The sequence below is a fragment of the Marmota marmota genome, unplaced genomic scaffold (assembly GCF_001458135.2).
Source record: "Marmota marmota marmota unplaced genomic scaffold, marMar, whole genome shotgun sequence".
In the NCBI taxonomy this organism is placed as follows: Eukaryota; Metazoa; Chordata; class Mammalia; order Rodentia; family Sciuridae; genus Marmota; species Marmota marmota.
In genome coordinates, this window is record NW_026000205.1 from 13820146 (window position 1) to 13846160 (window position 26015).

The window sequence follows — 26015 nt, forward strand, 5'->3', positions numbered from 1 at the left end:
AAAAAAAAAAAAAAAAAAAAAAAAAAAAAAAAAAAAAAAAAAAAGAAAGAAAGAAAGAAAAAAGCAAAGAAAGGCAGGCAATTCATTTTAAAAAATAACAAAGGGAAAGGATTAAACAGGTTTACTGAATAGTTGCTGAGAACATATTTTTCTTTAGAGATGAATTTTGTCCAGCAATGAAAGAAGGAATGATGGAATTAGAATACCACCATTTTGTGTGAAATGAATATATAATTAATGGATGTAGATAATAATCATCATCAATTGTGCTGAAACAATTAGGGGGAAGCTTCTCTATTGAGGATTTAGTAATAGATAGATCATTTTTAGCCTGCAGATAGATACTGGGTACCCTCTGATGTGGAATACAGAACACCATCTAGGAAGTACTCTTTCCCAATAGTAGAACAACATCTGGGCAAACCTCAATCTAACAATTAACAGGAAATTCAGCAAAGAAATATTTAAATGACACTATAGGGCTCCAGAAAAATTCAGAAAGTGGGAAAATATGGGGACATTGGGTAAAAGACTTCTTCCAATTAATATATATTTTCAACAAAAAATTACAGGGAAAAAGATGAAAAGATACAAATTTAAGGAAACAGTTAAAGCGATATCAAATGATTGCAAGTGAGACATTCTTTGCATTTCCAAACTATATTAAAAGTCTGCTAAGGCAAAAGGAAATGAGAATACTCACTACTGAAACATACTGATATATTTACAGATGAAGGAATGTTTTGGAGATTTACTCCAAAATGATCTAGGTTGAGGTCATTTGGATATAGAGAAAACAAGGTTGGTCATGAGTTGGTAACTGTTTTAGCTGAATGAAGGATATATAGAAATCCATTACAGGATTATCTCTACCATTTTATATGTTTGAAATCTTCTAAAAGAATAATTTTAATGAATAACAAATTAATTGAAACAGGTCAAGCAATGAGTTCGTCGTGATACTTAGAGAATGCTTTCTCAATTTCAATACCACTGATATTTTGGGCCAGATAGTTCTTTGTTGTGGGGGCTGCTAGGTGCACTGTAGGAAGTTTGGCTGTACCCCAGCTTCTTGCTCACCAGATTTTAGTAGCACACCCCTTCGACTTGTGACAACAAAAAAATATTTCCAGACATTCCATATCTCCCCCAAAGTGTAAAATTGCCCCCCTCCCAAATAAAAAGAATTGCTTTAGAGAATGCTAGATAAGCAACTCATAATTCTGAAAACTGGTAAATACAGTCTATTCTTATTACTCATGGTAGTTATTTTCTATAAAGTTATAGTAAAAAGTGAAATATTCAATACTGAACTAATAGGAAATAATGGGTTGGGTTCTTGCAAGTTGATGATTATAGACTTCTATTGACTGGTCAGTGTATAACCTTGTTATGTGTTTTGTTTAAAGACCCTTTCTTTAATATATTGTTTAAACTCATAATCAAGCACTGTAACTCATGCCTGCACAAAGCTTATGTAACACACATTTTCATATGTAACCCACATGTTTTCTCTTTCTTTCCTAAGCCTTCTTGCACTTAGGAACACAAGACAGCACTTTCACACTCTGTTTGGGGGCTATGTAAAACTGCAAAATCAGCAACAAACAGCATAAAAATGTAAAAAACTATGACACAACAGAGACTGTAAAAAGGACACAATAATATGAGAGCTGAAACCAAAGGTAGAACATTGGCCCTGCTTTAGTCTCTGGTGAGAATATCCATGTTGGGCAACTAAGATTTTTTGATGCTCTGGACATGTCCATGAAGGACTGTAAAAGTGCCATGAATACTGATTTTGGGATCATAAATAAATTTTAGTGAGATGATTTTGGAAATAAGGAATTTGTGAAAAATGAGGATTGATCTTATGGGGCGAAATCAATACTTGGCCTGTCTTTCTTATATGAACTGAACCTCAAGGTAACCAAACAAATGAGGAAAACGAAGAAAGGTTTTCTACAGAAGAGAGTTCCAACTAATAAATATAGGGAGAAATGAAAGAAGTAGGATATTATTATTTTTTAGTCATTGTATTTTGCAAAATGGAGATAGGTAATAATCATCAACGGTTGCTCAAATCATTAAGTGAAAGGCTATGGGTAATTAGCTTTGTTAGGGAGGAATCTGGTTATCAACACAGAAAACAAGTGATTTGTTTTTATGGCACAAAAAGATAACCAAAATTTCATGTTTCCTACTGTGATAAAATTAGAAGTAGAAAACATTACCCATGAAGAATTCCCACCCAAAATATCACAGCTGAGTCCAGCCAAATCCCAGAAAAGGGCAATTCTCTCGGGTATACTCAGGTTAGGGATAAAGGATATATTAAATAGAAGAGGTTCTTTGGGGGGCTTCCACCGGGTGGAAGAAAAGCAGAGTATGGCTCTGACCCACTTAGGTCAAGCGAGAACATAGGAAGATGGCAACTGCAAAATAAAGAAATGAATGGGGACATTGGGAACAAGAGGGACAACTTAGTTTTCAGAACCAAAATATCCACTGTTTTTAGATCATACTCCTTTCGCCTGCAAAGACTTCTTCCAAAATCATCACAAAAAGAATCAACAAAACTTAAAAAAAAAAAAAAAAAACCTGCAGAGAGGTTAGTTTGGGGATGGAACAGAGATGGAAGGCAAGGCCAGGAGGATTATATAAAGTATTATATAACCTCTTCCAGAGCAAAACAATTTCATGAAATGATTAGAAATTAACAAGGAAAAACTGCATAAGTTCAGAGTAAAACTACACAAATTCTACAAAGCATTTAAGATGCTTTAGTGCAAAAGATGCTTTGACTGAAATTTTGTAAAGATGCAGTCGACTCCCAATGAAACTGTTAATTGTAATTACCTTGCATGAGGGTTGGAGCCTGCAGCATTTGCTTGTAGTAGGAGTAATACAGTCCACATTCTGTTCTGAATGAGATTTCTCGCTCCACTTCCTGAAATAAAGTCAGATCTACTGGGTTTATGTGACCTAGTTTTGTTTAAATGTGTATTATCACTGTAGAAACAGGTTACACAACTACAACTTTAAAGAGAAAAATAACTCTGCAAATGTAGTCTCAAGAACACCGTCCTGAGATCTTGACAAACCAGAACCACAGAAGGCTGATGATTGCTGGAATTGGAGGATGGGCACATGGGCACATACACTATTTTTCCTTTGTGGATATTTAAAGTTTTCCACAATAAACCATTTCTAAAAATGGAGATATGGTTTATTAGTTCTATGTAAGTTTATGTATCAGAGTTAATTTATTTCATGCAAAATTAAATTTCATGAAAATATGGGGACACTGGGTAATGAGGATGAGGAAGACTTTCTGGAATAATCCTATTAATACTCTTAGATGGTGCATCTAATGCACATGTAAAAGTATCAACAAACAGAAAGTTCTGATCTATGTCACGACAGATTCATTTAACCCAGTGTTTTAAAAACCAGGATCTGTACCAATTTAACTCAGAGAAATTAAACATTGAAAAAAGGTCCACTGGGTTCTGGAATTCAATTCCATCAGTACACTTCTTTACAGAAGGGTCCAGAGAGGATGACACGGCTTTCTTAGTTCTCACAGTGGCTACTGATTCGTGCGCAGGCGACCTGGGAGGGATGTTGACCCAGTCATCTTTAGTCTCCGAGAAAAACTGCTCCATTGCTCTTGATGACAAAAAACCCCAAACTGTAAAGATTCATTTCTGGATTGTTCAAACTTCTACTTTGTCAAATAACCACAGAGGCCGTGAATTGATGTTAACTGAGCATATAATTGCTTTTGTCCACGTAAATAAGGGGGAAAACAAACAAACCAACAACTTTAATTACAGGCCTCTTCTTTTCTCCAGCTGCCTTAAAGGGAAGTACTAACTGTTCCTTTTGATGGAACATCCTACAATGACAACTGGAGGGCCCAATTAGCCCTCCACATCTATGGGCTTAATTTCCTATATAGTTCTAGAATAAAAAACCAGCCTGATAAAAGGCCCAGGGTGGGGGGAACACTGCTCAGAGTTCTAAAAGTGGAAAGCTTATGTGCCCCACCCCGCTCTGTAATATACCCAGAACAGTGAAAAACAGAGGGGGATCTAATTAGTAAAAATGCATTCAAACATGATTAATTGGTAATCTTGGCACCAGCTGTATAGAACCAAATGCTATACTTTATTAGACAGACACTTGCAAGTTTTACATCTGCTTCATGCTAAGAGAACATCTGCTTTGCTCAAACACTTTTCCAGTTTTACAGCAATTTATACTTTGCCTGGTAGATCATGCCAACGCAAATGTACATCAATAGAAGTTACCCTCTACAGAATGCAAAACGAACAAATATTCCACATTTTAATTTGCATAGGTTCCATAGGGAAAGCGATGTTTGTGGAGAGAATGAAAACATCTCTGAAAATAATGAGAAAAATAAGTAGAAAGACAGAAGAACTGCGTTTTTAAGGAACAGTACAGCAAAACCACTCTAGTAGCTTATATAGCAATTTAATATGAGTACTAAAAGGAAATAGCATTGAGGGGAAAAAATGGCTGTTTACAATTAATGATTTGCATCTCTCTCAGGCATTAAGGCAAGTTGCTGGCAATGAAGGAAAGGTTAATGAGCCCTTTTAGACTGATGACACTAAATTTGGAAACACATCAAATTAATTAAAAAATAAAGTCTAAAACTAATTTCATAACTTTTGTTTATAAAAATTGTGCCTCTCCCTGCAAACAATTAGGCTGCTGGAAGTCGGGGGCCAAAGAACAATTAACTTCATGAATGTAATCCATTTCAGAATTTGGTGAGCAAATCATCTCACCAAGAAACAGTGGTGCATGATAAGACAGCTGTTCTTAAAGTTCTGCACTGGGAATCATGCCCTCAGCACACATATTTATGGCACATACATGGTTTATTGTCTGGTTAAATTCATGTCCATCTGTTAGAATGGAATGATTCTTGCCCTAGAGTCGATCAGAGCCGTGACACGTGAGGGCTGCCAAGCAGCGTGTGCGGAAGGTTAGAGTGCTGGGGAAGGGCCAGTCAGTCCAGTGGGCCTACGCTGAAGCAATCAGAGTCTTGGTGCTTCTGCAGTTACTACTGTGTGGATTAACCCCGTCTATTCCAGAGACCTCTTGCTTTGCTGGAGAACTCAATGGGAAGACATGCAATCTGAAATGTCGAATAGAGTAACAATGCAAAACATTAGCAAAATATGTAGAAAAAACACAAGTGACCTGAGTACTTGTAGTCAATGAGAATTACCTCTCCTCAGTATTTATTTGAACATTCATTGGCTAGGGAAATAAATAGGTATAAGAATTGAGTCCCTGACCCCAAGGAGTTTATGTCTCAAGAAAAAAGAACAATGCATTGTAAACAAAGAAAATGACCAATCAAGGAAACAGGTATCAGAATTAAAGAATGAATCGCCTTTTGCCTCAACCATTAAACTAGCTTTTCTACTGGAGATTGTGCATCTTTCTCCAATCTATCTTCCTCAATCATTCATTCAGTAAATACCTAATTTTTACATTTTTATTTTTTTATGGTGCTGGGCCTTGCATATGCTCTACTACTGAGCCAAATCCCCAGCCCTCAGTAGATACCTCTGACTACCAATCGAGGAGCATTTTTCTGCTGAGAGATTCAGCAGGGAATAAAATGGACAAAAATCTGGCCAGTGCAGTGGTGTCCACCTGTAGTCCCAGCAGCTCCAGAGGCTGAGGCAGAAGGATTTTGAGTTCAAAGCCTGCCTCAGCAAAAGTGAGGTGCTAAGCAACTCAGTGAGACCCTGTCTCTAAATAAAATACAAAATAGGGCTGGAGGTGTGGCTCAGTGGTTGAGTGCCCCTGAGTGCAATTCCTAATACTATCCCCCCCCCCAAAAAAAAAGGATAAAAATCTGCCTTCATCAAATTTATAATCTAGGGTAGAGAGAGAAGAGAGCAAATTATCAAGCAAAATCCAAATTACACCAGGCAGTCCAGTGCTATGAGAAAAGCAGAGAACAGGGATGGGAGGGCGGAGGAGGTGCTGTGACTTCACAGGAGGTGGGGAGGGACACAACGGAAACTGGAGGGGTGATAAGACCAGGTAGGGAGCTACATGGATACCTGGGGAAGAGCATGCCAGTCAGATAGCAGCCCAAGGATACCCTGAACAGCAAGGAGGGCAGGCAGCCTGAGTGGGGGAACAGGAGAGGCAGTTAATAATGCCTGGAGGGGCGGGAGAGAGGTCACAGGGGCCAGATCACCTGGTCTTGGTAGGTGTCAGGACTTCCAGCTTGTAACTGAGAGCCAGAAGGGGCATAGGGTGTGTGTGTGTAGGTCAGGAGTTCGGTTTCAGGTATGTTAAGTTTGAATGTGAAGAGTTTTGAACCAAGACACAAAATGATTTTAAAAGGTCCACTGACTGCTGTGTGCAGAATGGACTATTTAGAACAAGAGCAAAAACAAATAACAACAAAAAACCACACACGCATACATACATACAGACACACACACACACACACACACACACACACACACCCCAAACCAGTAAGGAAACTGCTGTAATAATCCAGGTGAGGAAAAAGGCTGAGGCCATGAAAGATGACTGGATTCCAGACACTGTAAAGACTGAGAGGATCCAGGGAGGGATTTCATGTGGCCTTGAGAGAGTTCTGGTTCTCGGAGGTTTCTGCCCTGAGCGGCTGAAGGATGAGGGTGCATGTTATAGATATGGAGACCTAGGGAGAAACAGCTGAGGGAGGGGAGGCCAGGTGTCTGATTTTGGAACTGTCATGTCTAAACATGCTACTGGACATTTAAATGAAGGTGGCCAAGAAGGCTGCTGATAAAAAGGCCTGGAGCCCAGAGGGAGTCTGAGAAGGGTCTGAGAGGGAGTCCCCAGATGAAGATGGCATTTAAGGCTAAAGAGAAGGCTGTTTTCAGAAATAAGGGGGGGGGCAGGAAAGTCCTAGGGTTCTCTTACCCATGGTGTAAGAGGCCAGGAGGCTCTAAAAGGGCTGAAGGATCAGCTGGAGAGGCAGCAGTAAATCCAGGAGAATGTATCTCAGGAGCCAAGGAAAAGTGCCAACAGGCCAAGTGAAATGGGGCCTGAGAAATGACCACTAAATTAAGCATCTTGGAGGTCACTGTGACTCCAACAAGAACATTTATGCTTAAAGCCTGACTGCAGTGGTTTCAAGAAAGAGACATTCAGAGGAGAGAAAATAGGAACCTACTGTTGGTTGACCAACTGTTTGTTGGTGCCGAGGTGAATGGAAAAATGGGTCAGCCTCAGAAAGGGGAAGTGCAGTCTCAATAGGTGTTTTCTTCCAGGATGGAAGAAAGGGAAAAATGAGAGACTCGATTCCAAGAGCAGTGTGCTTCAGCGAGAGGCAGGGATAACTGACAAGAAGAGAAGTCGGCACAGATGGGCAGGAATCAGGCAGCTGCAGTGTGAAAGCACAACTATGCTTTGCTCCTACTCCCTCAGTTAAACAGGAGCCAGTGTCACCCTCGGATAGTGAAGAAGGCAGGGCTGGTGAGAGTGAGGAAGGAAGGGGTTACAACAGCAGGTGAGGAGAGCTGCAGTCTAGGCTCAAAGGAAGTGGAAGAGGACAGCCAGGCAGCACCGAACGGGCCCCTTCCAGCTCTTCCTTCTCTATTCATTTAGAGTCAACAAATTTGAAAATAAGATATTTTGGTTTCCACATATTTAATTTTTTATACTGCAACCGGCTAAGTTTACTTTTTGCTTGTAATAGTTTTTCCCCCTGATTATTTGCTTGGGTCTTTTTGGTTACATAATCATATCATCTGCAAATCAGACCTTTACCTTTTTTTTCTTTTTTTTCTTCTTGGTACTGGGGATTAACTCAGGGGCACTTGACCACTGAGCCACACCCCCAGCCCTATTTTGTATTTCATTCTGATACAGGGTCTCACTGAGTTGCTTAGGGCCTTGCTGTGGCTGAGGCTCCCAAGCAGGGATTACAGGCATGTGCCACCACGCCCTGCTAGTGTGCCACCACCTTTTGCTTTCCAATTTTTCCAATTTTTATACTTTCTACTTCTTCTGATGTCATGCAGCTGGCACCTCCTAAGCAGTGTTAAAAGCACTAGTAACAACACATAGCTCTGGCTTGGGGGTTTATTTCTAGTCCCGTGCTGTCCAATTCATTAGCGTCTAGTTCCATGTCCTCACTTAAATCTAATTAAAATTCAAAAGCCAGTTCCTCAGTGCCTGAATACGTTTGGCTAGTGGTTATCATATTAAACAGCAAACCATGGGTAAAGAACTTCCCATCATCACAGAAAGTTCTACCACACACCAGTTTTCTTATTTAGTGGGGTCTTGGCATTTGGGCTGAGATGTATGCAATATATATATATATATATATATATATATATATATATATATATATATATTTTAAATGCATCTATTATTTTTAACAGATTGAATTCTCATACCACATATTTAATCAATTCAAAGTGTATGATTCAATGGCTTTTATTACATTCTCAAGAGTTGTGCATGTATCACTATTGTCAATTTTATACCATCTTTATTACCCGCCAAAAGAAACCATACACCACTGATCTGTCACTCTGCAAATCCTTACACCCTCCAGCCCTAGGCAACCTCTAAACTACTTTCTGTCACTTTAGATTGGCCTTTTTTGGACATTCCATGCAGATGGAATCATACAATATGGGGTCTTTTCTGCCTGGATCTTTCATTGAGCATAATGTTTTCCAGGTTTTGCTATGTTGTGGCATGTATTGGTAATGACTTTCAAAACTACACAATTTATTCATTGATCAGTTGATGGGTATCTGTGTTGTTCCTACATTTTGGCTATTACAAAAAATGTTATGAACATTGTGTTCAAGTTTTTGTGTGGATGTGCTTTTATTTTTCTTGGGTATGTATTCGAAAGCACAAAACCTAAGATTATATGGTAAACTGAGCATGGTGGTACACACCTCTAGTCCTGGCTACTGGGTTGGCTGAGCCAGGAGGATCTCTTAAGCCTAAGAGTCTGAGGCCAGCCTGAGAAACATAATGAGAGCCCATCTCAACAGCAGCAGCAGCAACAACAAAATGATCATATGGTAGCTCTATGTTTAAGTGTTTGAAGAACAACTAGACTATTTTTCAAAGCAGTTACACTGTTTAAAATTTCTACCAGGAATGTAAAAAGGTTCAGATTTTTCCACATCTTTGTCAACACTTGTTATTACTTTAACTTAGAACCCTACTAGTGGATGTGAAATAGTATTGCGTTTTTTTTTTTTTTTAACTTTTTGGGAATATTGATTAAGGAACTTTGTTACAGAAAATGAATGCATCCAACATTCCCAAGTATATATGTGACAAGAACAGACACAAGGCAGATACAGACAAAAGTTGCTACATTACAACCTTGTTCTTTCCAAAAGATAAACTGTCACTCAAGAATAGGGTAAGGAGATTGGAAGAGAGGTGTTTAGAGGAAACAAGTACTACCCTTTTAACTTAAAAAAAAAAAAAAGGTAACAGGATGGCATTGCAAGAACACTGGTCCAGAAATCAAGCTAAGCCTAAACCTTTGGTGGTAACATCATACCAGAGTAGTGGTCTTGCAACAAGCAGCTAACAGGACAAACGGCCTCAATTGGAGTCTCTCTACAACCAAAAGTCTGCTTAATCAAACATTATTTAGCTAAAAAGCTACCTCACTTCTATTTGGCCACTGAGGGAGCATAAAAGCTACCCCTTCCATAGTCAGAAACTGCTTCCTTAGGACTACAGATTGAGCTTCTCCTCCACATCTGTTGAGCTTTTCCTCCATATCTCCTCCATATCTTCTCCTCTATATTGGCCTGTAGGTTGTACATTGGGAGGTAGCAGCAGTTTCAGTTTGGAATTGCAAATGACAAGGGTGTGGTTAAAGAGGATGAAAAATCCTGGAACAAGTGCCTCTGGGCAAACCTAACAACCTAGGGTTTTTAGATTAGTGGAAGAATAAAGAATTAAGGACAAACAGTTCTGATGGAGAGGGAGTTGATATGAATGGAGATAAGGTTGTGACCATGACTTGTACCCATCTAGGACCTGACAGGGTAGAGAGGACAGCTCCTTAGATATGCAAAGTTCCAAATAGTTAACTTTTTAAAAAAAGCTTCTTTCTCTTAAAATACCACCAAAAAATAAATAAATAAATAAATAAACAAAAAAATGAAACAAAACAAAACACCCACATGCTCCACAGCCTCAAATTTCTATATCTAGGTGTTAATGCTAGGCAATGCTGACACTTACTCACAACCCAGTACCCTTTCTTACTGCAAGTACAGATCAGCCACCCAGTGATATTTAGTATCACCATTTGCCACTATAGCAACCACCCCCTTCCTAGCCTTGGCAAAATGTTAACACCATTTACTAATATAACCACTGACACACAAACCGAGCTTCTTCTAGTTTAAGAACATTGAACAACAATCTACATTTCTGGTGAATAAGCTCAAATCATGCATAGGCCACTCTACTTTTCATGATATAGTTGGTGCTTAGAAATGGTTGATTCCATCAAACTGTTCAGGTGACCCAAATGGAGCCTAGGATCTTGCTTTGGATGTTTGGTTTTTTTGAAGGAGGAAAACAGGACCAAATAGATGGATAACGTCCCCACCCCATATCCCTTATTGGAGGGGGGGGGGTGGAATCTAGGAGTCAAGCAACATTTTGAGGCGTCTTCAAATGTTGAGCACAAGAAATAACTATGTGTCCCACTTACATGTGCAGAGGTCGGGGAAGAGAGAAGAAATAAAGTCTGAGGTTTTATAACCTCTATACACACTGGAAGACATTCTTGCTGTTTAGCAATCCCAAAGAACCAAAGTCCGAATGTTTTCTCTGATATGTGGATGTTAATTCACAAAAATGGGGGGTAGTGGCTAAGGAATAGAGGTACTTTGGATTTGACAGAGGGGAGTGAAGGGAGGCAAGAAGCCTAGGGGTAGGAAGGAAAGTAGAATGAATCAGACATTATTACCCTATGTGCATATATCATTACACGACCAGTGTTATTCTACATCAGGTTCGGCCAGAAGAATGAGAAGTTGCACTCCATTTAAGTATGATGTGTCAAATGCATTTTACTGTCATGTATAATTAGAATAATAAAAGGTTATCTTGTTGTTATATTCTTTTTACAGACTATAGATATGTACAGGTGATAACTGAGGATCTCTAGCCAATAACCATATAATTAACACCACCTTACAAATTACAAAAGAAATGCCAGAAACATCTTCAAATGCCTTGTCACACTGACAGCAAAGTGCACAGAGGGAGGAGAACACAAGAGTGAGTGCCTTTTTATTTTTGAAAATGCTTGGAAATACATACAACTTTGATACTGTTTTGAGGGGCTCTGGGATACCTAAGGCCACTTATGTAAACCACTTACAATTTCTAGAGCACTTTGAGAGACTACAATATGACTGTGATCAAATTCTATAATTGAACCTAAATCCAGTAACAGATACACCTCAAAGACCATGTGTCAATCAGGGTGAGGCACTAAGCAACTCAGTGAGACCCTGTCTCCAAAGAAATTACAACATAGGGCTGGAGATGTGGCTCAAAACAGATTTTTATTCGTCCTCCTCTTCTTCTTCCACCTTTTTCTGGGCAACTTTCCCAGGACCCTTTGTGCCATCAAACTTCCTTCAGACTGACAGTCAGCAACAGCCTTCTCATACTTCTCCTTCAGCTTTGTAGTCTTAGCGATGCTTTTTGCTGTCACTTAAGTCACATCTCTCCCAGCTTTTCCCCCCATCTCCAATGGAGATACTAGGATTTGTGTTTTTTTGGGGATTGGCTTACTTGATCTTGGGTTGGAATTCTTTTTTTTTTCCCCCAGAAATTCCTTCCTTCCTTCCTTCCTTCCTTCCTTCCTTCCTTCCTTCCTCCCTCCCTCCCTTCCTTCCTTCCTTAAATAGATATGAGACAGTCTTTAATGTTTGACAAAAAAATTTAAAGTCATGTAACTTCCCCATTGATTTTTTTTTAAATTTGTTCTAAATGACAGCAGAATGTATTTCAGTTCATTGTACACAAACGGGGCACAGCTTTTCATTTCTCTGGTAGTATACGATGTAGAGTTGCACCATATGTGCAGTCATACATGAACCTCGGGTAATCATGTCTGTCTCATTCCACCATCTTCCCTACCCCCATGTCTTTTCCCCTCTTCTCCCTCCCCTTTGTCCAATCAAAGTTCCTCCACACACACCCCCCAACCATTATGGATCAGCATCTATTATCAAGGAGAACATTTGGCCTTTGTTTTTTTGGGATTGGCTTACTTTGCTTAGTATGATATTCTCCAACTCCATCTATTTACCTGCAAATGCCATGATTTTATTCTCTTTAAAAAGTGGAATAATATTCCATTGTGTATCTATACCACAGTTTCTTTATCCAGTCATCTATTGAAGGGATCTAGGTTGGTTCACCTCATTTATTTTTTTGTGGTGCTAAGGATCAAACCCAGTGCCTCACACATGCTAGGCAAGCGTTACATCCCCAGCCCTTCAGGCTGAATTCTGAACAGAACAGGAAGAATCCAGACGGTGCTCTTTTGGGGGCATTAGGGTCCTTTTTCTCCTTGCCTCCCTTGGTTTCCTTCATTTCCTGATCATAGCGTACTTTATCCACCTTTGCCATTTCATTAAATTTAGATTTCTTTTTCCTAGATGTTGCCTTCCACCTCTCAAACCAGTTCTTGGAAAATTCTGCAAAACTGACAGGGACTTCTGGATTTATCTATGTTCTTCTCTGCAAGTCTGCACGAACAAGGCATAAGCAGACATCTTGCCCTTTGGTTTCCTGGGGGTCACCTTTAGCCATCCTGACTGTGTTGTTCACTGGTCTGGGCAGTGTAGGGCACTACACGAGGCTCAGCACTCCCCAGTCTTGCACTAGCTGCCTCCATGAGAGTCACCTGATTGGCCAGCAGGTTCCCCACATTGTGACTGTGATGTGTATTTCCCAGAGAGCTAATGATGGGGAGCATCTTTTCCTGCGCTTTTTAGTGAATTGGAGAAATGTCTATTCAAGGCCTATACCCATTCTAAAAACTGGGGTTTTTTTTTTTTTATTAAATTGAGTTGTAACAGCTCTTGATATATTCTCTGTTAAGGTCTCTTAGCAGATACAAAAGTTGTAAAAACTTCCTCTCATTCTAAGTGCGATGCCTTTCATTTTCTTTGATAGTGTATTTGTAGAGTACAGAAATTTCTAATTTTGATGAAGACAACTTCTTTTAGTCATTTGTGCTTTCATTGTTGTTTCTAAGAAGTCTTGTCCTACTCAAGGCCATGAAGATTTATTTATATTTTCTTTTTAAATGTTCTATAGTTTTAGAAAAGACCTAAAGACCTAAATTTTGATTCTTGTGTATGGTGTGAAGAAGGGGTTCAACTTCAATTTGCATGTGACTAGCCAGTGAGTTTCCATAGAAATTTTAGGATCAGTGTGTCAATTTCTGTGAAAAGCTCACCTGGAATTAGGAAAGAGATCACATTGAACTTGTAGATGAACTCAAGGAATGCTGCCCTCCTAATAACACTGTCTTCTGATTCACAAACATGGTATAAGTTCATGTCAAATTTATTCCTTTCATCCTTTTTATTGCTATTATAGACAGAATCATTCTCTTAATTTCATTTTTGGTTTGCACATGATTACTATATAGAAACAATATTTGTACACTGGTCTTGTGTTCTGCAATCTTGGTGAATTAACTTATTAATTTTAGTGACTTTTTAGTGGATTTTATATACAAGACCATGTCATCTACAGCTCTACTTCTTCCTTGCCTAAGTTCCCTCAGAATTCCCAGGAGTGATATCAACGGAGAGAGAGGACATTCTTTTCTTGTACCCGATCTTAGAGGGAAAGATTTCAGTCTTTTTGCCATTGAGTATGTTAGCTTGAGGGTTTTGGGACAGACACCCTTTGTGAGGTTGAAGTTCCCCTCTATTCCTAGTTGGTTGAGTGTTTTTACACATTCACCTAAAGGGATATTGAATTTTGCCAAGTGTTTTTCCTGTGTCATCTGAGATGACTGCATAGCTTTTCTCCTTTATTCTACTGATGTGGTGGGCTCAACTGGTATCTTCATTTTTCAAGTTATACATGCTATAAGGAAATGATAATATATATATTTTTCAAATACTTTGTGTCTTTTGCAGTACTGATATGGCAAATGAATATGTGAATAGGTTTCCCAACAATTTCCTTTGCAATCTTGGCATCAAAATGAGTTGTTCATGGGGTGTCATATATTTAATGTTCTACTGGATTTTTTTTAGCAATAGGATTTTTTTCTTTAACATTCATGAGTAGGACTTGCCTCTGAGTTTCATTCTTTAAATATTATTTGATTATATACTATCTACTCTCATTATTCATTGACTCATTTGCAATTTTGCCTACTCACTAAAATTTACTTGTAATGATAAAACTCAACAAAATTAATACTTGTAGTGTTTTCTGTACTCATTTGTGGGCAGACCTGAACAGAACTGTTCAAGTTGCCCAGTGTTCATGGTTCCCAGCTGTGGTTAGTGTCTTTTCTTCAGCTCTCCTGAGGGATGCCAAGATGATGAAGACAGAAAGGTCAGGGAAGCCCAGCGTGAAAAGCTGCAGCTTTGGGGCCAGCTAGATGAGATCTGAATTCCAACCCTAGCAAGATCAGCAGGGTGGCCTCAGACAAGTTACTTAATGATTCTGAGCCTCAACTTCTCTTTTGTAAAATAAGAAGAATCTATGAGTTTTCAGTACTTCAGACTACACTCTCTGTGTGATGTGTGTATATGTATATATGTGTATACATGTATATACACACAGGCATGTACATGTTTCCTCTAGCAGTAATGGTTCAGTATTCACTAATTCTCTGTTCTCAGCCACTATACAGAAGGTAACTGCTGTATAGAGAATTGATTAGAGTTTAGGTGTAAGTGTTCTGCCTACTTTTGTTTCTGAAATTTTCTTCCTCTTCTATGTTCTAGAATGGTTCAAACAGTACTGGAGCATTTTAATTCTTTAAGAGTTTGGCAAAATTCCTCCATAAAACCAGTGGAATCTGGTATTTTTAGGGGTAGGGGATGGGAGCTCTTTATCGTGTTTTCCCTATTACATCTACAGAAATTGTGTTCTCTGGAGTCACTCTTGGTAATTTACATTACCTGAGAAAGTCATCCACTTCATCCAAGACCTCTAACTTGCATGGAATCAAACAAAACAGTCTCCTGTGGCTCTTTCCTACGTCATGGTATCGGTAGTTATTCTTAATTGCTGTTATCTCATGATCTCTGTAATTATTTTTCATTTTGGCATTTTAACTTCCTAACCATCTCCCTCCCACCTTTGTGTGTGAGGTTAACTAATGTTTTAGTTTTCACCAAATAACCATTTATTTATGACATGCTTTCCTAGTTTCTAGTTTATTTCTTCTTATTCCTTTATCCCTCCTTCTGTTACTAGATTTTCTTTACTTTCCAATTTCAGAGGATGGTTAATTCATTTATGCTTATTCATTCTTACTCCATGATATATTTAAAGCTACATATTTTCTTCCGAGTACTGTTCTCTCTGTATTCCATAATCCTAAAATGTATTTTCATCCTTTTCTAGATTTCATTTATAATTTTGATAAATTCAATTTTAATTTCTTCTGTGATCCAAGAGTTATTTAAGAAATACTTTTAAATTTCTAGTGAGGATTTTATTTTGTTTTAGTTAGAGACAACTTTTATTTAAATGAATGAATAAATTAACAAAAGAGGTTACCCTGAGTCTATGACATTATCCCAAGATAGGAACCAGCGTTTTAATTTTATTAGGTAAGTAAAGGTCATTTGTATTTAGTTGTATAAAAATGTTTGGGAGGCACTGGGGCTGTAGCTCAGTTGTAGAGCACTTGCCTAGCATGTGTGAGGCACCGGTTTGATTCTCAGCACCACATTAAAATAAATACACAAAATAAAGGCCCATCTACAACTAAAAAAAAAAAAATATTAAGGAAAATGTTTGGATACATTTGTGTTGGCATATTTTGTGTCATGTTTTTTTGGAACCATCTTTCACTACGTGACCTGTGTCTGCTTGGTATTCTCTGCGTGCTTCTCTTAATTTGGGAAGCTTACCTTGTTGCTCTAGGGGTTACTTCATAACTACAACTTAATTATCTCTATTCCTAGTATGACTGATTTCCCATAACATGTAATAACAATTTAATGATGTTTACACTTGTCTCCTGCCCAGCTGTACTTTATATTGTTTTTTTTTTAATTAAAAATTTGTTGCCTATGGACCTTTATTTTATTTATATACAGTGCTGAGAATCAAACCCAGTGCCTCACACATACTAGACAAGTGCTCCACCACTGAGCTACAACTCTGGCCCTTGATACTATTTTTCTTAGTGTCTTCTTTCATATATACTATTCCTCTATTTCTTATCAGTTTTAAATAGAATTTTTTGACCTCTAACTACAAAAGAGATATCAGGATTTCCCCATGATCTTTTACCTTCTCTTTCCCTTCCTTTCTTAACTTGTATTGTTCTATATTATTTTGTTATTATTACATTATATAATTATATTATTACATGTTAACATATTATGTTATTAAATTGTTTATACCAAATATTTTTGTCCTGTAATTTTTTTTTGCAGTATTAAAGATTATCCCCAGCTCTGTTTCATCATTTTTACCTAGTCTCAGTCCCAGAGTAAATAAATTTGACTGTGGCACAACTATAATTCCAGCTGAGGCAGGATCATGAGTTTCAGATTAGTCTGGGTAACTTAATGATACTCTGTCTCAAAAAAAAAAAAAAAAAAAGGCTAGGGATTTAGCTCAGTGGCAAAGCACCCCTGGGTTCAATTCCCAGTACCACAAAAATAAATAAATAAAAATTACTGACAGCTTTTCTGCCCTTGTTTTACAGTATCTCTCAGCTGGATTTTCTTCTTGCAATTTTTCAAGTGTTCTTAAATATATATACATATATGTGTATAATATATTTTTAAGGTTGTAAGGAATTTGTACACTGCCTTTACACATGTTGGAATGACTAGATTAAAATGTGGAAACCACTTAAAGTATTTTGTAGGCAGCACTCAGTGACCTTTGAGCATTAAATGTTACCATGAAAAATTTGGAAGCCAGTTTGACTGCTGTCTCCCCTTATGGGTAACTTGATCTTTATGTCTGTAATGCCCAAATTCATTGAGCTAAATTATGCTGATGATTTTTTAAGCCAATATTTTTCTGGGACCCACTTTGCTCTTTTATTTTGTAGATTCAAATTTTGTTTTATTTTGGAGAAGTTTCCTTGAATAATTTCTTTGTATGTATATGAGTGTGTGTGTGTTTGTTTCACTGTTTTTCTGCTTTTAGGACACAAATTATGCATGTTTGCTGTTCGTTGTCTTTCTTTGCTGTCACTTTGTCTCTAATACTTTTAATTTTTAAATTTTTGCTTAGTTTTATTTAGTGTCATCAGTTCTGAACAAACTTTTTGGGTTTTCTGCAGATTTGGTCTCTGGTGAGCTGCACCCAATATGATCATGATATGTGTTTAGTTTTTTTTTTTGTTTGTACTGGGGATTGAACCCAGGGGTGCTTAACCACTGAACCACATCCCTAGCCCTTTTTATTTTGAGACAGGGTCTTGTTAAGTTGCTTGGAGTCTCACTAAATGGCTGAGGCTGGCTTTGAACTTAGGATCCTCCTACCTCAGCCTCTTGAGTCACTGGGATTATAGGCACATGCCACCAATTCCAGCTTAGACTTTCAAATGCCCTTTCTTGTTTAAGTTCTGCCAGATCCAGTTTCATTTCCTTTTGTTATCTTTATATAACTCCATCTAGAAAGTATACACCTTCCTGAGTCTCTTCTTAGAATTCATCTTCCACAGTGGCCAACACTTTATTCTCCTCTGTGACGTTTGGTCATAATTTTCATGTCTCTGCTGTAAGATTTCTCTGGTGACTGTTCTTCATCAACCACTGGTTCTTGTTTTCTTTCGCCCTTCCCTCTTTTCTGACAGTATCACTCTATAGACCTGTGCCAATCCTTCCCAATTATTTGTCTTTTCTGAGCATGGCAAGTTCTTACTACCCCAACTACTTGAATGCAGCAAGCTCACATAGGGGAGAGTGAGAGATATAACTCAGGCCAGTAAGATTTACCTTAGGATATAGGGTAGTTTACAAGACAGTTTTTAAGTATTTTTCTTAATTTAAGTATTTTTCTTAATTTAGAGATTGATAGCTTCAGGGTTGTTCAGATTCTAAGTCATGTCTATAACTTTATTTATAGCCTTTTAAGTTTCACTTCCTGCAAATATGGCTTGTCTCCGCGATGACTTTTCAGTCTGCCTGGCGTGCTCCTCCTGCCCACAAGGAGAAGCTTCTGTCATTACTCCTCACACCCATTTCCATGCCCTAATTAGGAGACTGTTGGTTTTTACCCTTCAGGACACTACAGGTCTGTGTTTTGCCAGCTTCTCTGAAATCTACAGCCTGGAGAGTCCTCTTTCAGGATCTTTTACACTTCTTTGAGTTTTACTGGATTTGGCTGCAATCCATATTACAGGCCTTTTTTACTTTCATTAAAGATGGGCTCTGGGCTAGGAGTACAGGTCAATGGTAGAGGAGCGTGTACTTAGCATGTGCAAGGCCCTAGGTTTGATCTCTAACATTAAAAAAAAAGAGAGAGAGAGAAAGATGGAATCTTATCTTCATTCTCTTTAATTGCTCTGAGGTAATTCCAAGAAAGGAGGATATTTACACTGCCACTTTAAAGTGAGACATTAAATAGGCAATTTTAGGAGTTTAACACCACAATTAGAAACACTCTAGCTCCCCCAAATTGGGAAGCACAGAAATAGTAAAATAACAAGAGTATAAAAATTTCAAAGATATGAAATTATATAATTATTTACAAAATTACTATGAAAGCTTTATGAAGATATGAAACTATATATGGAAAACATATAACATTAGAAAAATTAAAATTATAAAAACTATATTAGGGTTATAAGTAAAAATACACACACACACACACACACACAAAATAGGATGAAGAATGGAAGGTATTTTTTTTTTTTAACAGGGCTAAGAATCAAACCCAGGGCCTAGTCTTGCTTAGCCCAGTGCTCCCCAGTTGTGCTCTATCTCCAGACCTAAAAACATTCTTGACAAGAGTAGTGAGGATTAAGCAATGTTTTCTGTTTTAAAATCTGTGTCACTGCCACAGCATAGTTTGTACAAGAACCACAACAACAAAATACAATACATGTTTGTTAAATAAAAAGAAGGAAGACCCGATCGATTTTTCACTATAGCATCTACTAAACAGGAATCATTAGAATGCGTGCCTGGCTTCCTTCCCTGCTTGTCAGCACCAAGGACGTCCTCTCCCTGGAGGCGAGCTCCACAAGCTGCACCTCTGCCCAGCTCCAAGCCGGATCTTTCACAGCAGCCAGCAGATTCCCCCTCTCTGCCTTCCCTCCTGCTCACAACCCCAGAGGTCAACTCTACTCCAAACAGACCGTTATTTACTTAGCACTGATAATGTGCCAGGCATTAAGGGCAGCAACAGCAAGCAAGAACATGCGCTTTGCCCTTTTAGTTTGTTTTGTTTATACTAAAGGGCAGTGAAAAAGCAGGATGCATTTAAAGGACAATTTAGAACTGAAGTGTTTGGGCTCTGGAGATAGCCAGATTAAGTAAAAATATGTACAAATGTACCTAAACAGTGCCAAGCACATAACAGACATTCAACAAAGAGTATTTTTTTTTTTTTAAATTCTAATACCTTCAATTTCCCAGCAAGGGGAATATAACACATTGGTTAAGACAGTAGGAAAATAATTTTTTAATTTAAAAAATAAGCTGAGAAAAAATATAACATACAAATTTTCTATAACCATTTAAACCAGTATATTTTCCTTCAAGATGCTGCTTCAGGGTTCCTGTTTTTTCAAACACTAACATTGCAACAAACGTTTAAAACATCATTTTGAATTTTGAAAACTCAATGTATGACTTGTTTATTTTACAAGGAATTTTTTACTCTCTGAATAAGTACATTTGATTCAAGGTATTCAAAATAAAACCAAAGGATTTTTATTAAAAACAAGCCTAGTAATTTTGATAAGAATAAGTTACAAACCACAAATATGAAAGGAAAACAGATTCACCTTTCTCAAAGATTCCCTAATTCCACAATATGAACATGGTGTAAATTTTTAGTTAATTTATGAAGATCTATATGCTCTGAAAATGAGCTTTTCCTTTAACTAAGTAAGGTCCCTGATCAGTAATGGTAATAATTTTTATTTTTATAGACAGAAAATTAAAGTTAAAATGAAGTTACATTTTAAAATTGAAGTTGAAATAAAAGTTAAATAAAAAGTTCCCACGTTGCATTAGTTATATTGTGAATGCTCAGTAGCCATATGTGGCTTATGCCTACTACAGGAGACAGTGCAGAAATAAAACAGTCCCTTTATTCCAGAGAGTTTGATTAGACAATAAAGAATAGATCATCTAAGCAGAAAAATAATCTGAATGTTCATGCAGAGGTATGAAGCTTGAGAAATGGTTACCACATCAGAGGACTCCTCTTGTGATGGGGAGTGGGGGTCTGTGCTATGAGGTGCCGCTTGAATAAAGGGAAAAGACTCACTAAGACTCTGAGCTCAATTGTAGCTTTTAGAGGACAGGGTGGTGGGTGGGGAGAAACCTGTTAAGAGGATATGCCAGTTTCATGGCTTCCCAGATGGCATCTGAGGCACAGACAGAAGCTGGCCTTGGTTCTCTTTCTTTTCTCATGCTACACATTTCTGAAACAATCTCGCCCACACATCTACAAGCTGGTAATATGAAAATGTCCATTCCCAAACAGATGGGCTCCTGCCTTCACAGCCATAAACCCAGCTTCCCCTACTCCCTGTCTTTACTTGGACTGCTTTGAAAGTGCCTTCCAGTACAAGCAAACCTGAACTCATCAATTTCTGCCTTGGCCCTTTGTATAATAAAGAATTTGGCTGGTCTTTGTCCCCAGGTCTTGGGAGGTAACCTCTACACCCTAGGAATAAAGCAGTCAACTGTTCTTTGTCCTTAGTTCCTAGGAAAGAGCCACATCTACTAAATTTGAGTGACAGGAGTGTCTCTCTGTTATTTGAGATGTGTTCTGCAGACCACATCTGACAGCTGTGCTAATAGGTAAGCCAGGGTGGAGGCTGGCCTTGCCAGTGGATAGAGGATCAAGAGGACTCTGAGCTATATGGTGTCAGCCCAACCTGTGGAGGAGGGGAATGGAGACTGAGATCAACCTTGTGGCCAATGATTCAATCAATTCCTCTTACACAATGAAACCCCACTGAAAGCTGGACACTTGGACACCCTGGAGGGCTTCCCTAGTTTGCAATACTCTACATATTGTCACATGGTGAAGTGCCAAGGGGGTAATGCAGTCTGACTCCACAGGAAAAGGACAATGGAAGCTTTGATTTGTGTCTCTTCCTTTGGCTGGTTCTAGTTGGCATCCTTTTGCCACAATGAAACTGTAATTTTTTTTTGTACTGGGAATAGAACCCAGAGCCTTGTGAATCCAAGGCAAACACTCTAACAACTGAGCTATATCCCCAAGCCCAAAACTGTAATTTTAAGTGTAATGCTTTCCCAAGTTCTCCAGAGTTGTTCTAGTGAATTACAGATTGATAGCTGTTCAGAGCCGAGGGTCACCTGGACCTCCAAACTGTCTGAAGTGGGGGCAGTTTTGTGGACTCTGAGTGGCTGGAGTCATAAGTCACTGCACTCTCCAGAACGGCTCCTCACAGTGTTCACTGTCACAGCGAATGGCATGTGCATCCATCTACCCAGCAGCTCAAGGTACAAAGCAGGCTGTCATGGGCCATTCCTCCCTCTGAATCCCCTCCCACATAAGCACCGAATCACACATCCTTCTAACTGAGAAGTCTCAGTTCTAGTCACTTCTCTCCAGTTCCCTTCAGGCTATGACACCTAACATGATGGTTCTTTGCCTTTCCTGTACCACTCTTCTCATTGCTCATAGAATTCTGGCCACAGGTACCTTTTCTCTGATTCTAGACTTGTTGAATTTATTCCTACATTGAGGCTTGCTGCTTGCTGTTTCTTCTGCTCTGACTGTTCTCACAGGTCTCTGCCTAGGTGCTCCTCATCATTTAGGACGTGCCTCGTCCTCGAAGTGGTCTGTTTCACATTCCAGTTCCAAGCAGCTGTCTAGCAACCATCTCATCCTGTTTGATTTCCACCACAGCTTATTTTTATTTTGATTTTTTTCTTCCTTGTCAGAATTAAGTTCCACATCATATTCAATACTGTATTTCCAGGGCCTAGAAGAATATCTGGCACACAGAAGATGATCATTTACTGAATACCTTAATTGGATATTCAGATCTTACTGAATCTGCAGAATATGAATATCTCAGCAGCTTCCTCTGACTTTTGTTTTGCCCTCTTCAAACCTACTCTCCACACTGTAGCCTGAGCCACCCTTTCAAAATACCAAAATGATGACATCACTAAAATGGGGCTCACTACTTTATTCACAGAGCTCTTTCTCTGGGACACAAAGCACAGGCCCTTTGTGATCTGGCTTGTTACCACTCCTGGTCTATCCTCATCTATTCAGGCTTGCTGCACTATGGCCAACATCCAACATCCAGGCTCTCTAGCCCCTGGATTTCCTGTAAATGGCTCTCTTCTATGACAATCACCTCTCCTCCTTAGTGTACCTTGTTAACTCATGCTTCAGGTCCCCTTAACCACCATTTCCTCTAGAAAACCTTCCCTGTCCTCCCATAGTCCAATCAGACTGTCCCATCCTCTGTGCTCCCAGTGTTCTCTGTCCCATCCATCATACTGTTGATATGGGATGTCCTGTAACTGTCTGGATACTTGCCTGTATGCTCAAGAGCACAAGCCTCTTGGGGGCAAAGCCTTGTCTTATTCAGTGGTACTGCTACCATAAGGGAAGAGCCTGTGGGCACACTGTAAGGTGCCTAATATATATGTACTGAATTCATTTATTATACTAGAAAATTTGCTGGCAAATTTAGATGTCTTTGTTATTCCTTCCATGCTCCCTATAGAGTTCAATTCAATGTTCTCAGAATAGGCACTCAATAAATACTGTGTAAAAGTAAAATGATTTCCTTAACCCAGTGAAAGTAAAGAGAAAAATCAAGGAGGCTCAGGTTTCTTGATAATGCAATATGCTTATTTAAGGAGACTAGCAAGACCACTAATAAGCTTCAAGTTAAAGAGCTAAACTTATAGTTCATAATTAAGTTATATGATCTCTTTCAACATGCTTCTTTTCTATACTGCTGCTAACATTTTATTGTGGCTATATACTCACAGAGGGATATTTCAGCCTTTGTTCAAAAATACCTATGATAATAAATAAGCACTGCATTCCTTAATTGTAGGGAATCTGTTTATAAGTGCTGTACTGTAAAGACATGAATGAGTAAAATTTTTCTTGGCAAGAAAATCCAACCACGTGTTACTGAAGGATAAGAATTACTATTCTCTGTTATTATGATAATTTACATAAAAATATGTACAAAGATGTATGTTCTACCCATAAAGTAATCCATCAGTTTTTAAAACAAATGTGCTAGAAGTTACTGGTATTATGTGTCATTCAAAGCAGTCTTCTGTGGGAACTTATTCCCATAATAAGACCAAAGCTCAAAGAGTTTTAGGAAACACTTTTGAAAATGCCATTAGATCTGCATCTATGCTTTTGAACATCCTCATGGACGACCAATCTTCACTTTGAAAGTGACTATTTACCCCTGCAAGCAACTAGTGAGTAGAACATGGCTAGTACACAAGATTACAGATCATGATATACTGGATCAAAAACAAGGCACGTTTGGGTCAAGAACACTGACAATGTGTAATCTTCCTTGTGTAAAGTTATATGCTCGTTCTGAAAACAATACCAAGAGAAGTTCTAGAAATGTTGAGACAGAGTAAAATAGTGTTTAAAAGAAATAATGTCTATGGAGTCATAGACCCTCATGAAAATTATGGCTCCCCTGCCTCCTCCCCCAAATTGCATATAATATCAGAAAGGTATAAACATGCTAAGGTCCATTTATGTGGCCAGATTTTTTTTGTTTTGTTTTCATTTTAATTTATTCTGTGCAGTTTAAAATGAAAGTTAAATCATACAAACCACAGAAACAGAAATAGTACTGACCAATTTTTAAAGAAAATCACTGATTGTTTATGCACATTCCCCACCTTTAAGGTTACACCTTGCTGTATGTATAAAGGTACTATTAACATACACAGGCTATTCCTCATATGCTTATTTGTGGAGCAGCAGGATGACAATGCATCAGAGCACAGCATACAAGGTTTCCTTTAAGAAACCACAGCAGCAGTATTTGGTGAATGGTTATGCATAGAACTGACTCTGAGGTAATGCTGAACATTCCTTATTGAATGTAGCAAGGTACACTAACAAATGGGAAATGTAACTTTTAATATAAAATGTTACTCTTTATGCCTTAAATGTAAAATTCTGAGACACTTTAAAAGCACACAACACAAGATGCTTTAACTTCAGACTCCATAACCGAACGCTATTCTATTGGTTGCTGAGCCCATGACATTTGAGGATGGCTCATTGGCTTTTTAAAGTTAACTTCAAATACATAAGCATTTAGTTTACCAGTCAAAATCTATAGCTACATTGATTACATGTTACATTAAAACATAACTATGGAGAAAGGCTGATTTTTAAAAAGATTGCATTGTTTTCTTCAAAAGTGTTATTCTTAAAAGCAACAATGCACTACTTCCAATCTTGCAACATGTTGTGTGAATCCATAACTTTATGTCTTTTAAATCTTTCAACAAAATATTTTGAAATGGTTCTTAAACCCAATAACATCTAAAGAAATGGGTAGGCATGTCTGTGAAATGGCTGTCCAATACATAACAATGCTTCCCCTATGAAAATCCAGTGAGTGCATTCTATATTTACCTTGACATAAATATTTCAGACCTCATTTAACAGAGCTATATAAATATTTAGTGTTTTTGGCATTTAAATCCGAGCAATGCTACCATACAGGCAATTTTCACTAAAAGGTTCAGAAGCAAAAGACTGATGTGGGAATGGTTAGCTGAGAAGGAAATGAAACCAATCTACCCGAGTTCCTGAGTTTAGAATCAATCCTTAAAAAGATGGTGTATTCCAGAACCATCATTTTGGGGGAGGGTTTAGGTAAGAGTTTACTGTTTGTGGTCTGGATGCAGTTCTGGTAAAATTCAGCTACAAAAACAATAAAACAAAACAGGAAAAAGAACAGAAGCACCATACCACATAAGTAAGTCTGAGTTAATAACTATTTCTCTTCTATCTCTTAGTGGCCATAGATATAGGTACTATGTTAAGTGGGGTGCATGAAATGAAAGTTTTAAATAAATAATTACTCTGCAGATTCTTCATTATTGACATCTGTAATTCCTCTTCACTCTCTCATAATGAGTTATAGCATGGCAAGTGTGAGCTATTAATATGCTCTTAGGTATATTTCTTAAGTAAGTAAAACATTTCTTAAAATTCTATAAAATAAGCTTGAAGCATAAGTACCAATAAATAATTATGAGGCCAGATTAAAACTCCATGGTTTAGAACAGTAGCTCTCAGCCACGATGGTGGTACATGCCTCTAATCCCAGCAACTCAGTAGGCTGAGGCAGGAGGATCCCAAGTTAAGCCCAGCCTCTTAGCAACTTAGGTCCTACACAACTTATCAGGACACTATCTCAAGATAAAACAACAAAATAAAGGGCTGGGGATGTAGGTCAGTGGTAGAGTGCCCCTGAATTCAATCCCATGGTGTGTGTGTGTGTGTGTAAATGTGTGTGTATTTAT

General features: G+C 38.2%; 1 protein-coding gene across 1 annotated transcript in view; it reads right to left on the bottom strand.

Moving 5' to 3' along the window:
* The window catches only part of Dpy19l3 (dpy-19 like C-mannosyltransferase 3), an 81012-nt gene that overhangs the window by 49688 nt on the left and 5309 nt on the right, over window positions 1–26015 (bottom strand). The window contains exon 3 of the mRNA XM_048791265.1: window positions 2860–2985. Within this exon, the coding sequence (XP_048647222.1) occupies window positions 2860–2985 (126 nt within the window). The remainder of the gene's footprint in view (window positions 1–2859; window positions 2986–26015) is intronic.